Genomic DNA, 16890 nt, shown 5'->3' on the forward strand with positions numbered 1-16890 from the left:
TGCAGAATATTTCATCATCTAAAGTAATAATTTTGATGAAAGCTCTTCTTATAGTGAAAGGGTGAGGCAACTTATGGCCATGCATGGGTGTGAAAAATAGTCAACCCAGCCGGCTACTTAACACTAATGGACTCATCCATTACAGTCTTGTAAAAACACAAAGCTAAGTAGCCCTAACACACATGCTCACACGTACACTTTGTCTTGGCGGGTTTGTGTGTTAATGTGTATGAGTGTGAATGTCTGTCTGTGTGTCTGTGTGTCTGTGTGTGTGAGTGTGCCCACATATTCAAGTGTTTTTTTTACTGAATGCTGATGGCTACTACTAAATGTCAAAATGATGGATAAGTGTTTGCATGCATGTTGGCCTGCACACCTATACACCTATGAATATATGTCAAGTGCGTGTGTGCATATGTCAGGTTATTGGGATGAGTAGTACTGCAGGACAATGTATATGACCATACAGATGTTGTTTTCCATTTAGTAAAGTTGACAAGTAGTTTCCCCTGTGTATGAATAAGTATAACACACACACACACACACAGACACACACACACACACACACACACACACACACACACACACACACACACACACACACACACACCGGGTGTCTGTTTTTCAGACCCAGTCTCTGTAGATAGTCAAATGTATTTTCCAGTACATTTAAAAATAGTATGTCAGCAATAACGGTTTGGAGCCAAGCAAGTTATGAAAGCCATGATTAACAGGGCATTTTCTGCTTTATATTTCCATTGTGGTGCTCATGACTGACTCACTAGACTAGAGCTCAATTTTTTCTTGTCTTATTCTCCTGAGAGAATTGATGAAATATAAAGTCTCACTGCTGGAAAACCAATGCTGCTGGAGAATCATGTAGTCATTTGTGTGCATTTGGTTGATGAGTGAAGAAGGATCTGAACATAACGGAATAAGTTTGTCTTTTTTTTTCTTTCAAAATGATAGTACTATAAAGTTATCGCTGGAAATATTTCATGCCCACCCATCCAAATTAAACCCATATGTAAATACACAAAGACACAGAGACTCACATCAGCAAACAAGCATCAAAGTGAAATAACAAAAGGACAAATAACAGACAAAGCATATATGACATGTGCCTGACTGAAAAGACCAGCCTCCATTTGCATTTTGTCTCTATTACGCAAATTGTCACGCATAACCAATCTTCTCTAATAATTTCCAGATAGTCCTGTACGTGACTTACTCTGTATACAGTATAGTATGTTAGACAATAAAGGGGCACTTTAGTGTGTGTCAGAAAGTGTGTATGAATTAGTTTTTCTTTGTTATTGTCACAACAGAACATCAACATAAAAAAGCGATTCTAATATTTCACATGTACAGACTTCATTGCTTCTACTATTTTTCCTCATTTTCCCAAATTGCTCCTCTCATCATTCTTTAATCTTTCCAGTATCCCTCTGAACTTTAACGGTTGAAAATACATTATTATAACACTGCCAAACCACAACAGATTGTATCGTATTCAAAGCCCTCAAACTTCCTGTTCTTCATTTTCATGATGACATGAAAACAGTGTGGCAGTTAGCTTTTGGTGAACTGGGACCAATTACCTTGATCCATACAGGATTTTGAGAACGGGACAGACCACCAATGTTGAGTAGGATGCATTACACAGCAAAGCATCACAGTAATTGAATTGCATTTGTCTCTAACACATTGTGGTTCTAAATTCAGTTTAAAACAAATTAATTGTAAATACTCAACTCACAATAAGCATGATGGGCGGATCAAAGGTCATCAAATGTTGTGTCCAAATCTCCTGACCTGTTATATCTCTGGAAAGTGATGAAAGTGGTTTGGCAGAAAGGGGTAATACCAAAACCATGGAGAAGAGCAGGAAGTATCCTGATCCCCAAAGAAAAGGACTCAGCATCCATCAGCCAATTCTGCCTGGTCAACCTGTTGAATGTAGAGGAAAAGACATTTTTCAGTGTCCTGGCCCAAATTCCCTCTTCATACAAAGAAACAACTTCATTGAAAAATCAGCACAGAAGGCCAGGATCTCGAGATGGCTTCTCAGGATGTCTGGAGCATGCCAATATCTTCTGGCACCAGATACAATCTGTCAAAAAGGAACAGAGAGCCCTGCATGTGATTTTCTTAGACCTTGGCAATACTTTTGGGTCAGTCCCTCACAAAATCTTGTGGCTGGCCTTCAACTTTTTTGGTGTACCAAACCACATCATAGATTTGGTCAAGAGCTACTTCCAGGATCTCCAGTTCTGTATAACAATCGAAAACATCATCACTGCCTAGCAGCATCTGGAAATCGGCATCATGGCAGGCTGCACAGTTTCCCCTCTGGCTTTTGTCATAGCAATGGAGCTTATTGTACGGGCGTCTCGTTGAGTGGTGGGAGGTAAGAGGACCAAGAGTGGTCTGCGTCTTTTGCCAATAAGAGCCTACATGGATGATTTGAGCATCAATCTGCTCCCATGCATTGTGACATAGTGGGCCACATCCTACAAGAAAGAGGAGGATTTGGCCTTGGAGTTTTAACCCATCTCTGGCAGAAGGCATCTGCAACTGAGCGTCAAATAATGGTGGCAGGGGAGGTGCATTGACAGGAAGAAGCACCAAGACGCTCCAAACCCGTAGCACAAGTCAAGCAGGGCCACCAGATGAGGTGGGAGGGGGGTGAGAGGAAGAAGCTCACATGGCGCGAGCTCTGGAGCATAGAATCCAACCAGCTGAGTTTCATCATCCGAGCTTCATATAATGTGCTGCCCACTAACACAAATCTGATGCTATGGCTTGGAAAGGACCCAACTTGCCCATTGTGTACCACCCCTGCAACACTCAAGCACATTCTGGTTGGCTGCTGAACCAACTTCACTCAAGGGAGATACACTTGGAGACACAACCAGGTCCTCAAGTGCCTGGCTGATAAACTTGAGTACAATGGGGTATCTATCAACGCCCAGCCCTTCAACAACCAGAGAGTGCACCAACCAGTGTTTGTGCGGGAGGGGGACAAGCTGAGGGTTGGCCCCTCAAACCCCGATCTGTCCCCACTGAATGCAGCAAGGGACTGGCAGATTCGAGTCGACTTAAATCAGAGGCTTGTTTTCCATCCAGAGATAGTAACAACAACCCTGTGACCAGACATTGTCCTTTGGTCTAAGTCCTGCCAGCTCACTTACATCATAGAGCTGACAGATCCCTGGGAGGTCGCCATCAAAGAAGCGTACGAGCCCAGGAAGTTGCGCTATTCCAACTTGGCAGCTGAAGCAGAGAACAGAGGCTGGAGGATAAGGGTGCGTCCTGTGGAGGTGGGGTGCAGGGGCTTTATAGCTAGTTCAACTGCAAAGCTCCTTAGGGAGGCTGGAGTCAGGGGACAGGCACACAGGCAAGCCATTAAAGAACAGGCCAATACCGTCCAAAGAACAAGCCATTGGCTGTGGCGGAAGAGGAGTGACACCACCTGGGCAGCTAGGGCACACAGCTAACCGCAGGATACACACCCAGGCTTGATCAACCTGTGGTGGGCCTGCCTCAGCGGAGGGTGTATTGTGGTAAGTGGCTAAAACACCCTGTGACGCTGAAGTACACAAATGATGATGTGTCCCACTAGGAAAACCATGTAGCAGCCATCCCCTGAGGAACTCACAATTAAAAATGGTGCAAACCGGAGGGATTAGAACATCAAGTCCATTCAACGAACTATTGCAAGATTAATCAGCAATTTATTTTGAGCACTGACCAATGCTGGCGTTCATATTTTTCATAAATAGAAAAAGTTTTCGTTTTGACAAACCCCTCCTGTAGTCCTTGTTCTCTTTAAAATAGTTATTTCTGATATATTTTCTCTTTAAAATGTTATAGTCACCAATTCCCTGTCACTTTTTTGTATACAGTCTGTTAAACAGCATAAAAATGAAAAAGCCTGCTTTTGTCTTTCTTTTCTGTAATGGGATTTGGGACATTGAAAATGCATAAATACTCTACTGTTCACCATTGTTGTGTTCAGTTGTTTGTCAGAAGCTTAAGCCAGCTTCCCCATCTTGACAAACCCTTAGAGGCAAAGCCATGTTTTGTCTAAACCTTCAACCTTTGACTTTGGCTCTTGGGTCATGGCCATGTGGCCCAACAGTCAAGGAATATCGGTTTGGTTACAAGCAGCATCAAAGACACCATGCCCTCCAGGTTTAAGCTGTTTCTTTTTAATTCATTAGTCTAGCTTAGAGGGAGGTCTGGAAAGTTCGAGGGGGTTTCGAACAGGTTCAGAAAGGTCCTTATCTAAATAAGGAATAGTATATTATCATTATTAGTCTGTTAATGAGATAGCAGAGCAGCCCAAGACTGACACTACATCAACATTCATTTATTATCTACCCCACCTATACTGCAATCAGGGTCATAGTAGGCTGTAACCTGTCCAAGCTGTCATTGTGCAAAAAGACTGCAAGCAGGCTGGGCAAGTCACCAGTGAAACACAGGGCCACATATAGAGACATACAACCATTCACACCCCCATTCTAACAATAAACTTACTGCATGTTTCTGAACTCTGGGAGGAAACCGTAACAGAATTGAACCAGTATGAGAATCGAACCAGGGACCTTCTTGACCAAGGACCACTGTGCCACCATCATCTTGCTGTCTCTGCAGCCCTCTAGTGTGCATAAAGTGAACTCTCTCTTGCTGGAAATCCAGACACGAGATAATACTTTAATGATCCCCATTGTGGAAATTAGGGACAAATTGATGAATGTTGACAGCTCTCATGTTATAAATGTACGATTTATCTCTGAAAAAAACAACAACTTTGAGATCAGAAACAATGAATAATCTATAGACTACCATAATGTCCGGCATTGTGATAACGTTATTCCCTAAACATGTAAGTCAATATTTGCTATCAGAAAAGCACACGAGACAGTGGTGAGTCGAGTAATGTTATTCAGTTTAGATACATTGATACTGAGGAAAAGACAGGAAGCGGAGCTGGAGGTAGCAAAGATGAAAATGCAGGGGTTCTCTTTTAGAATAAGGAGGATGAACAGGTTCGAGGTTACCTGAGGCCTAAAAGAACCCGGAAGAGGAAATGTATGGATTTGGTGTAGATTGCATGAAGTTAGTTGGTGTAAGAGAGAAAATGCAGGAGTGGCACCCAGAACTATTTTGATAATTGGATTGGAATTGTTGGATGTGGAGACATCCCCCGACATTTTTGTTTTGTGTGTATACTATTGTTGTTTTGATTTCAGATGGCACTCACCCACACTATGCTGGAAATGTTTGAATTGACGCTGTTGTAGTTCTAACTTTGACCGGGGGTGGCGGTAGTGACACAACAGCGGGTGGTTGACTGCTCAAGCCTTGCGCACAACCAGCGGTTGACGGCGTCAGGCTTCCAGAAGTCACTCGCCACTCTGACTAAAACGTATTGACTTGTGTATTCCAGGTGGGTTGAGTGTCCAGGTAGTTGTATATGTTAGGAGACGTTGTTATATGTAAGGAGACGTTTTTGGTATTGGAACCAATTTTGTTGTGTGTTTTACGTTATTAGAGTAATCGCTAACCGGCTCTAGCAAAAGCTACCGTTAGCTCTAGTCGACCCCAAACTGTTAGTTTCTTCTTTGGCTAGTTTTCATTTGATAATTTAACAATATCAGCATTATCAAACTGCACCACGACGTGGTTGCCCTACCTTCCAGGTTGCATGAGTCTTGCTAACTCACATCTTTTTGTCTCATATAGATGCCAACAATCCAGATATCTCCCCGCTCCCCACAAATTAGATAAACATTACAGAGGAAGCTGCTCAGTGAGCTTAATTTCTGATTATCTGCCACTTTCAAAAAGGACAGTCAATACCTCCGCCTGTGAAATGAGTGACGTGTCCGACTTCGAAAGAGGCCAAATTGTTGGAGCGCAGCTTGCTGGTCTGTCAGTCAGAGATACTGCTCAGTTGTGTGATGTGTCAAGTAGAACAGTTATTAAAGTTATGAGTGTGTTCAACAAACATGGATATACTGTACCCACAAAGAAGGACTGTAAGAACCATCAGCTGAAAGGGAAAAGACCAGCAAAAACTGCTTTTCATGGAGGAAATGTGAGTGTCAAACGTGTAGCTGGCTGTAATGGTGACGCACAGAAGCTGGCTGAAGAGAGTGGACAACCTGAATCACAGATCAAAGAAAATGAATAATTTGCTGTGGTATGCCATTTTTCCCAGATAAAATTTTACATTAAGACACAGTGGGGCCCCAGTATTGAAATCTCGTTATATTCATAATCACCATTATTTTTATTTTGTGTGTCAGAAAAGCTAATTATGTGCAAATTTTCAGTTTGCTGATGGCCTATTTTTAACGATGAAGGTGCAGATGTGCACTGTAACATATATGATGGCTCCTCCTTTTTGAGCCATACTTATTGTAGCTGAGTTAGTCAGCGTAACACTAAGGCCCTCTGCTTAATTGAATGTGGTTCATCAAAGTAACCTATTCCAAATGTGCTTTTCCTGCTTTAACAAGTCAAAATGTCTGCACTGAAAGTGGTATTCACTTGTACCAATATTGTGACACTTGTCTGTGCCTCTGTTTTTTTTTTTTTATTAACACATTTAAAAAAAAATCAGTGAATTGTAGAATTCATAATTATTTTATTGAATAAATAAGGCAAGATTTTTGTCAAGAAGCCAGGATGAAAATATAAGCTAAGGCCTCATATTGTTATGAAAATATATAAGTTTCTGTATGCAAGATGCAAGTTGCACTTACTGCCTTCATGTATTTGTCACTGGGTTTCTGTAAAATGTGATTTATTTTGAAGAGAATTTGTAGTGTGGATGGATGTCTTTTTCATAATAAGAGTAAAATAAACATTTTTTTGTTTACAAGTGTACAAGAGCTGTATAAGGCCTGCAATATTATTAGATTAATTGAAAAATCTGATGTTATGCTAATGCAACTGTTCAGTCATGACAAGGAGTAGCAAAATTGGGTTGCTTAATTGAAAGAAATTTGCTTATCTATTTCTAATAGAAAATTGCCCGTCTAGATGTCTCACTGCCACAGTCTTACTATTGCAATAAACAATATCAAGGGCCCTGAAGGATTAAAAATAATGAAAATACAAATGTGTTTGGATTACTTTAGATAAGGCATCAAGAGGTACCATTTATTTTACACTTAATAACTGTATCAAGTTCATTCCGTGACAGTTAAATTGCCAGTGATCCTCCTTAATGAATAGAGATTTAAACCTCCCTAAGTGTCCCAACAAAATGATGGAAACTTCATGTAATGTGGGATTCAAAATCTTGGCAGTTTTTTCCCTTTTTCTGAGACTTCTTTGACAGTAAAGCTTAGCTGCCCATCATTTAAAAAAACATTCTGGGACACCTCTTTAAGAATGATGGGGTTTGGAATTCACAGAGCACTTTTGTGAATTCAAAACACAAGATCCACTTTACAGGAAACTTCAGCTGTCCGGCTATGTATTAATTCTTACCATGAATAATTACATTCTTATCACAATTTCTCTGGATTTTAATAAAAAAAGTTTGAAGTGCCAGTAAATTTACAGCTGCTGCAAATATTGAAGAGTGACCAAAAGTGGGAAAATTTGACTGTACATTGTGATATGGAATATATGATACATAAATAAAATAGTTCATTTTGTTATATCCAACTTTGGGACACAATTTAATCATCTGCCATCATGGCTGCTTTTCAGTGCAGTTTCAAACTTGCAATATCAAATTTAACATGAAAGTCATATTTCTGTAATATCATCGAAACACTCAATATAATTAAACATTTTTCTCCAAAAGGGAACTTTCAAATTTGGTGCATTATGGTTTTTCTACCTGATCGCATAATAAATACAAATTTTAACTAATTCATTTATTAATAATTTCTTTAAATAGAGTTTGGAAATACCTTAGTCAACTTTGAAACTGGGCAGCTAACAGCAAACAATTATTTATAACGTTTTTTTTTTTGTCTGTAGGGTAATGTGCAAGAAAGAATTTTACGTTTGATTTCTATATAATCCATTGTGCATAAAAATAATGATTTTCATTTGCATATCAAATATGAACGTTTTGCTTTAATTTGGAAACGGCAGATTTATGTTATTATTTCAATGACTATGTTTTACATGTGCTAGTCTGTATTGAATTTAAGGTATCATATCGATGAATTAAATATTGTCATGTTTACTAAGCGAATAAAAATATATATTTTATTTCACTCTGTGAAGGTGAAAAGCTCACGTTCATTTCATTATAATGTGTTATTGCCTCGCGTTCACGACGCAGCAACGTACCCGGAAGTGCAGTCATCCGTAAACACAGCTGCTCGAAAGCTGGCGTTATTTTCCCGGAAAGATGGTGTACGTGTCTAATGGTGAGTGGTTTGTAATGTTTTGTACATTGGTTTTTCACGTTAGAAGCGAGGATATTAACTAGTTATACAACGTTTTCTCTGCCAAACCCCCTGTACTTAAAACGCGCCCGTTCGTTTAGTTGTGGGACCAATGGTGAATGAGTATATGGTTAAATTTGGCTAACTAGCTTGTATGCTAACAGCCTTGGCGCATTAGTGCAGTGGGAGAAATTTCCAACACCGTTCTCAAGAAACTTTCGGCTCAAATTGACATAGCTAAACGGGTTCGGTGTCGAAAATTGGGTCCTCTTATTACGTTTCATGCGGTTTTGTTTGTTGTATCATGTAATTAGTTGTAAATTGTTTACCTACATGCGGAGCACACGAAACCGGTTGTACCATGAACCAGTCATGAGACAATACTTACAACGGGATGTCATTGGCTTTTGGTCCCTCTGCCGGCACTAGGTCAAGTCCTGGACAGCAGGACTCAGTCACCATGGGGACTCTCCCTGCTGAGTGATTTCTTCTGGGGAGTGGTTGAGTTTTTTGCCCTGTTGTAAGTTACTTTTATCCGAAAACAATTTAACGCACAACTTGTAGTCTCTGAAGTGTTTTCACCAGTCATATGCTGATTTGATTTGTTGTTATTGCTTTTGTTACAAAGTAAAGCTGGGAATAACTGGTAAAATGTTTGTAAAGTCTGGATCAATCTGGATCATTGGTTGGCATTCCTAGAATTAAACCATTTGGAGCATAGCTATAAAATAAGTTTCATTAATTTCCATTTTTGTACTGAAACTGATTTGGGATTATTCAAGTTTAGTCTATTTGTGTACACTTTTTTTGTAATTTTTAAATGTAATATATATTGTATTTATATGTATATTTAAGCATTAAATGTGTCAATTTTAACACTGTTCACTTTTATCATCTGTCAGTTTTAAAACAATAATTTATCCGGACATGACAAAGGATGGAAATGTCGGAACCTCATATTACTCTGATGACAGAGGGTAGGTCACTGAAATTCTTTTTTTTTCTTTTTAATCCCATTTCATCTTATTCCCATAGAACATGGTTATGTGTTCTATAAGAAACTATGAAGTTATAGTTTGTTACATTTGCTTGTATTTGAATGGATAACTTACCTTAAAAAATCTCATTCTGAAAGAACATGGGACCCTGTTCCATAGGAATGAGATGCAATACGTATACACTAATGTTATGTGGCCGAGCTGGATAAGCATGCTATACAAGTGTAAATCATATAATTTTTTTGATACAATTTATATAAAAAGCAAGGCAGCTGTCCTTAGCTGTTCTTTTGTCAACTCAAGTAATCAATTCAAATACAAACAAATGTAACAAACTATAACAATTAACAAATAACAATTTAACATTTACATAACCTAATTTTATTTCACCATAGAAGAAAATCATTAGATACTTGAAAGTTAATTACAAAACAAGTAATGGAGTTTGCCACCTTCATGCCATTTTGCTGTTCTGTCAGTCCTCCTGGACCCCCTGGTCGTAGACGGATTGGAAGAATAAACCATGGTGCAGGTCCCAGCCCTCCACCAATGGGAGGAGGAGGATGAGGAAGGTGAGACAAAAACATTTCAGTTTGGTAGTTCTTGGGCCTAGAACACCAAGTGACAGCTTGTGGTTTGTACAAGAAATTCCTTTTGACTAGATGCTACAACTACTCATTATATTTGAGATTGTTTCAATTTATGAACAGACTTTTCAACTGCTCTTTAGAAATCATGTGATAACATCTTATCCCTCTCATAAAAAACTCACTTTTCTTCAGGTAAATGCCTACACAGTGTGTGTAGGCCTGGGGCAGGGCACCATGTCTGTTTGCTGAGAATCTGAAGAAGTAAAGTGATGGCATCGTGCTGAAACCCCTCCTGTATAAGCTGCCGCTGCTTCAAGCAGTTTCTTGACACCTTTCTGGGAATTCCTAAATGTAGGGGCCAGAATGGTTGATATAGCAGTGATCCACCCACCCACCCCCATTACCTTTTCATTTTCCCATTTGAGCTGTATGGCAAGACCAACCCTCCTAGGGGGATGGTTATAGGTTGTCTTTATTTTATATCCTTCTGTTTGAATAAACCTTTGTGCTGTTAAACCTTGGCGGTAGTTTGTTTCATTTGGTAATTACATTATTTGGATCTTTGTTATGCAAAAACAGACATGAATACGGTCATAAATTTGTAGAGTCGACTAGTTCCTTGTTTATATTTATATACTTTGAAATTAAATAGCAATTACAATCCTGATAATGTATATCTAACAATAAGCGTTTTATGCATACACATCACATTCATGAGCATGGATGAATGGATGAATATTTACACAATAACCAGGAAAATTGAGTTAGTTTATTACTTTTTCCAGTTACATGCATCAAGGGTTTTCAGTTGAATTTCATTTTGGGGGTTAAATAATTTTCCACTGCCATGTCTAATGAATGTTTACTTTGAAAAATCTTATGTTTTGTACCAGTTTTCTATTTAACTCCAGTTCATTTCTTGCTGTAAATAGTCATTAAATAATTGAATATTCTTCTCATGGCCTTGGTTCAAATATGTTTTATTTCACCAAACAAAAGCAGCTCTCTCACGTAGCATTCGGACACCAAACCTCTGCCACTCTCTCTGATGGATCCACATTTCCTGAGTTGTGTCCAAACACGCCAGCACTGCTCCCCCTTTCCATGAGATCAGTCGAGGGTCCATGTCCTAGAGCAAATTTACAAGAATACAAAGTATAGCTCATAATCAACAACCCATGACTTCATGAAAATACCTGAAATATCTGGAAGAAATTACTTAGAAAAAAGCAGCATTATGTTAGTAAAAATAATTAAGAAATAGAAACCTGAATTGTCTTGAAAGTATGACATGCAGAGAAAAGAGATCAGGATACTATTTTTCACCAAATATAACCCATCCAGCTGTGATGAAAATATTGAAAAAGGCTAATGAAGAGACAAGTCTACCTTTGGCCTTGTTATAACTTCCACGTTATCCACAAGCCTTCTGAAGGACGGTGGCATCTTGTTAATGATGCGGTGAAGCAGAAACTCCTGAGCACCGTGAAACATGAGCCCCCCTCCTACCACCAGGATGGAGCTGTACATCTTTCGCTTGGTCTCATCGGATGCTGCCAAGAAAAAAGCCTCAGGCTCTTTGTTCGTCTAAAATTTGCTGAAATTGCAAAGATAATTCTTTCCGTTTCTTACCACAGCGGTCAATGCTATGCAGGATGGCTTTGTCCAAGCCAAGTGCTTTGCTTTCAAACTGGCTCATCATAGCGGACTTCCGTGAAATATGGGACAACAGTGGCTCTTCCATGTCTCCTACCCCTATAAGACAATCCCCCTGAGTAGCTCCAAGCTCCATCTCTCCCTGCACCCCTCCACTACTGCAGCCCCTTGGCGTGTCTGAGAGTTCACCAATCCCTCCTTGACCACCCATGTCACTATCCAGTGCGCCGCCTGGTCTTGAAAGACCTTTGCGGTCTGAAGCAGCTTTGGATGACTGTTGGGAGGAAAAAGGAAAATGTTGTAAAAGGAAAAGTCAAACAATTGAACCAGAAGCAAGATTCATAAAGGTATTATGAAAGAATTATAAAGGCATTATTTTCCAGTTTTTGGTCACCTGATCTTGTTTGCTCTGTGTAGCCAGCAAATAATGTTCGTCATGAGGATCCTCTGTATCACCTTGGGAACGAAACTGAAGCAATGTCATCTTTTGACCAACAATGCCGAAGGTGGCTGGGTAGAAAAGACCCATTGGGGCCTGTTGCATGTGTTTAATAAAGAGAAAGTTAACATGAGCAGAAGACATACAGTGGTTTGCGACTAAAAGAAGTTAAATAGAGATAAACATATTACACCTTAGCTTTTACATTTTAGATTTAACTACATTACCTGAAGTTTCTCATCCCCTAGTCGAACCTGGTACAGCAGAGCAGGGGCCTCTGGGAATCGAGTTTGGAATTCATGGTCTTGTAGTCCAGATATGTCCTGAGAGGGAGCAGGCAAGCATATTTGGAATAGATTTGCATATCTGTTATGAATCCACATGCTTCATCTGAATTTACTGTATATCAGATCAGGGATTTTTTTTGTAAAAAAAAAAAAATATATATATATATATATATATATATATATATATATATATATCAAAATCACCGGAAAAAAATGGGGATTAGTCACCTTTAAAATCCCATTAGATATTCCTCAAAAATTAAACATTTCAAGTAAAACATTAGGTGGTATGGTTAAGTGGAAAAAGTTTAGATTATTGGTGCCATGCCAGAATACCTGTGATCTGATTCTTAAGGCCACCGGGCCTTTCAAAAGCATTTTAATAAAGGTTAAATGGAATTTCTCAGAATTTTGTATATGATGTTTCTGATTGATTTCCCAAACCTTACTAAATATTGTTATATATCTATTTCATGTATAAGGGCTTCTGAATATCACATTTTTATGAGTTACTCAACCATGATGGATTTTTCTATCTGTTTGTTTCAGAAATTATTATCCTTACAAGAAACCAACTCACAAAGAGTATTTTTTAAGATGAATATTCCTACATGACCCAATAATCCAGAGGAAACTCAAAAAATCCCACGCTCTCATTCACACACTTGATCTAGATGACAGAGGGTCTCTTTTATATGTTGCAGTAGCTGACAGTCCAATCTGTTGGCCAGCTGACAGTCTCTGTAAGGAAATCCCGCCCTCTGAAGGAGCCAGAAGAAAGTTCGTGTCACATCTGAGCCACCATAGGCCAGCGTTAACCTGCATGTCCAACAGAAACAAAAAAAACAGTGTGAAACTGAAATCAAATCATGACAGCTATAGCTTAACTTGTGCAAAAGAGAGGATTCTATCCCTATTCACTGAAATCATTATTCGATATCATGAATAAATAATTCACACAAATTTAACATGAGACCTTGTTTTAAAATCCTGACCTTGAGTTACGATCAGACACTCCATCCTCAACACAGCAGACACTAGTCTTCTGGTCTCCAACGTCCACAACACAAGCACTGCTCAACCCACTGCCAAATGTTGCACACACAGACTCCTGATGCACGATGATTGCTATACATGCACACACAGAGGACAGAGTGCAAGGAGATGTGATTTTTGATTAGTCTGATAATACAGACGGGACTTTATGTGAATGTGTTCATTTTATACCTGAAAAGCCCAAATTAAGCAAGAGCATGTTGACAATTTCCTTGACGTGCTTTCTGTTGTAGATGTCAGGAATCAACAGGATACATCTGTAATACTATCAACCAAAGAATCAATGTACAGTTTATCGTTGCAAAATAATTTTAAAAAGAAAAAACACTGAAATGTCTTTTGTTATTCCGTTTGATTCGAGGATCCATTACAAAATCATAACATTTAAATAAAGGGGAGGACTTTTCCAATCTAAGGATTTTATGTTTCCTCCTTTTTAAATAACTTCATGTTGTACACCAATGTATGTTATTTTTCACATTTTGGTAACTAGCAAAACCGTGTTTTCAAGCTGTTCTTTTCACAGCTATATTCTATATGGGAACAGACTGGATGGTGCAGGTGTGAGCTGCTGACATGATTACAATGAGTGTGTACATTGTCACCTCAGAAACACCGTACAAAGATTTTGGAAGGCTGCATATCATGATCGTTGGGTGATAGTAGTCCACAAAGACATCAGTTGTGATCTATGAAATGAAAACTCTTGCAGGCCTTTCACACTCAGAGATACTAATGTGTGTCACTTAAACCAACAAAGATGTGTTGGCTCCACTAGCTGATAAAATTATGTAGTAGGAGCACTAGTGGTAGTAGTAAGATCCTTGCCATTTCTAACCAGTTTGGCCTGAATATTAACACTGAAAAAATTACTTTTTCTTCCCATAGGCTTAATTCTCGCAAATATATAATACACAGACTTAAAATTGTGCATATGAACTCTAATCGTCTAATAGTCTATAAAGTTACCACAACCTTGCCAATTGTTGGCAGCTTCTGTTTACTGCACAGAGCTGTAATAAGTCATAAGGTGCTGTTTGTTGCAAACTGAGGTTAAAATCTGTAATTAGGCAAATACCCGGACTGCACTATTTTGAAAGCACTTGATATTGAAGCCCATGTGCACACCCAAAGATATTGGAAAAATGCTGCACTTTTCTCCCCTCAAAGAAGACCATGATATAATTGGATGTTCAAATTTACCTTCAAGTCTTTCAGAGGGATCTCTAAATTCTTTTGAATGATGTGACTCCAGATCATTTCAATGTCAGCCAGGACAGCAGCCAGTGAACCTCCTGGACTGGAATGTACATTGAGCTGACCTCTGACCATGGGCCAGTGGATGTCATAACAGTCTGATGGATTCACATAGAGGGCCTAGGGGGGGACAAGACGAAAACTACAATTATGTAAGATTTAATGACTCCTTTTTTTCATTGTCAATTAGACACTGACCTCTTCTCCCACCAGATAAGCTGTATGGTGAGATGTGTTGGTCCATTTCACCCTGGAATTGCTCTCTAGAACTGCTGGACGGATCTGACAGTTATATGCTCTTGCCTACACACAAACACACGCCAAAGAATTTCACCATAAACATTCCTGACCATGAACACATGTTGCACTAATTACAATATTATGAAAGACACACTTGTTCAGCAGAGACAGGGGTCCTCCGCACGCCATTGGACATCTTTTTTGACCAAATGGCCTGGTCGACCATTTTTAGCCCATTCTGCCTCTGCTCATTGCTTTCTGCTTTCTGGATTGGGAACAAAATAGGGCAACATATGAAATTCCAAAGTTTCAAAAACGTTAAAACTTTATATGGCTTCCTATCTGTTCGAAAATGACTTACATTCAATCCTTCTCTCAGCAGCCAGGAGTCTTCATATCGAGGCTGTCCACTTTGCTTGTGTCTGCGAGCGATAACATGAGGAATTGTTACCGGATGTGTGTCTGTTGCTCGACCAATGCGGAGTGTCCTGGAACCTGGGTGGATGACGACCACAAAATTGCTCTGTATTTGCTGTGAAAAAACGGGGAGAAAAATGTGAAAAAAAAAACAAGATAAATGCTGACAGCATCAGATAAAAGAGAGAAAACAGAGAGGCATAACGATTTTGATAAAGGCTGTGTTTTAAGGCAAAAAATCTCTTGATATATAGCGAATCTTTTTTCAAAACTTACATGTCAGCTACGGAACTCAAGTAATTTAAGTGTAAGTGTTAACATACTCATTGGCTTCAATATTGATGAAAGTTTTCCAAACGCAATTGAAGATCCACAAGTGTTTCACAGAAATGTAAATGCAAGACAATGTGTGTGTATGATGAACCGAAATGTAACAATTCAAGCTTCTTGTATGCATTCTATTTGTTGAGAAAATGTTCACCTTTTTGTTATATTCCCTTTGCATGTATTAATCTTTTGTTTTTCTTAATGTGATCATTTAGAAATGTTATTGGTTTTATCAGTCTACCTTTCCATGTAACAATCGAACCATGCTATAAAAACGATGAAAGGGGGGAAAAAAACTGCAGAAAACATCAGGTTGTAGTACAGAGGTATTATTCACATAGTAATGTTCTTCCGTGAATTGAGTGTAAGACCAATATGTAATAATATATTTTCATTCTAACCTCCTGCTGGGGTTCCGGAATGACCGGAGGGGCGATTGGTCTTTTCACCCCTCGTTGCTGCTCCCTCTCTTTCTCCTTGTCCCGATCCTTATCTTTTTCCCTCCCGTTCTCTTGCTCTTTCTCAGCCTGAGTCATCTCAGCTGCAAAATTCGATAGCGTAAATTGTCAGAAAAAAAGACAACGGCAGTTTACAACATCCATAAAAAGCATAAAAAAACAAAACCAAGTACCTCCTAGCTGTTGAGAAGTTGCGGCAGCCTTCAGCAGACCAGAACTTCCGTGTTCAGTCACGTGACATGAGCAAATAAATTTGATTTGTCGAGAGTCATCGAGATGCATGGGCGGTACCTGGTTCAATCGGGCCTAGTTGGAAAAGGCCTGAAAGCCCCCTTGGTCCAACAACTCCTGTCAGACAAACGTCTTTCATGTTACCACGGTAACCTGTGTTCAGCAGCACTGGATGACATTTTGAAACTTACCTAAAACATTTTTGAAATAGTAAATATCCTATTCCATTCTTGTCGTGGCAACTGGACTTGGTTTCTCCACTTGAAGACGTATCGCCCCTCGCGCGAGATGCTTCTTCAGTTCTCAAACTATTCCACTCTCATGTAGTCCTTTTGTCTAAATATTTCCTGTTTTAAATTTGTTTCAGAAGTAGCAGATGAAAAAAAGTGCTTTCCATCTCAAAATTAATTGCACCCATTATATTGTTGAATGAGTTCTGTACATTAATGTCAATATCAGGTCCATGTCTATGTCCAGTCTAAAAATGTGTGAAAATTAAACATTG

General features: G+C 39.1%; 2 protein-coding genes and 1 long non-coding RNA gene across 3 annotated transcripts; 2 read left to right on the forward strand and 1 right to left on the reverse strand.

Moving 5' to 3' along the window:
- Window positions 1–5352: 5352 nt before the first annotated feature.
- LOC147227258 (uncharacterized) lies at window positions 5353–7138 on the forward strand. The gene is made up of 2 exons (XR_015107084.1): window positions 5353–5458; window positions 5755–7138. It is a non-coding gene; the product is annotated as an uncharacterized LOC147227258 (long non-coding RNA).
- Window positions 7139–8297: 1159 nt separating this feature from the next.
- selenok (selenoprotein K) lies at window positions 8298–10976 on the forward strand. The gene is made up of 5 exons (XM_086159128.1): window positions 8298–8411; window positions 8859–8949; window positions 9332–9406; window positions 9907–9999; window positions 10210–10976. The coding sequence occupies exons 1-5, from the start codon at window positions 8393–8395 to the stop codon at window positions 10211–10213; spliced, it is 282 nt and encodes a 93-aa protein (XP_086015254.1). The 5' UTR covers window positions 8298–8392; the 3' UTR covers window positions 10214–10976.
- A 4-nt stretch (window positions 10977–10980) lies between these two features.
- Window positions 10981–16454, reverse strand: actr8 (actin related protein 8). The gene is made up of 14 exons (XM_086159127.1): window positions 16328–16454; window positions 16098–16237; window positions 15314–15484; window positions 15107–15217; window positions 14911–15015; window positions 14659–14832; window positions 13627–13720; window positions 13395–13527; window positions 13065–13218; window positions 12340–12435; window positions 12068–12208; window positions 11650–11947; window positions 11407–11570; window positions 10981–11146 (listed from the first exon to the last, which is right to left on the reverse strand). The coding sequence occupies exons 1-14, from the start codon at window positions 16434–16436 to the stop codon at window positions 11003–11005; spliced, it is 2034 nt and encodes a 677-aa protein (XP_086015253.1). The 5' UTR covers window positions 16437–16454; the 3' UTR covers window positions 10981–11002.
- Window positions 16455–16890: the final 436 nt, after the last annotated feature.

Source organism: Fistularia commersonii, chromosome 14 (assembly GCF_037954325.1).
Source record: "Fistularia commersonii isolate RoL2024-O1a breed Wild chromosome 14, RoL_Fcom_v1.0, whole genome shotgun sequence".
Taxonomy (NCBI): Eukaryota; Metazoa; Chordata; class Actinopteri; order Syngnathiformes; family Fistulariidae; genus Fistularia; species Fistularia commersonii.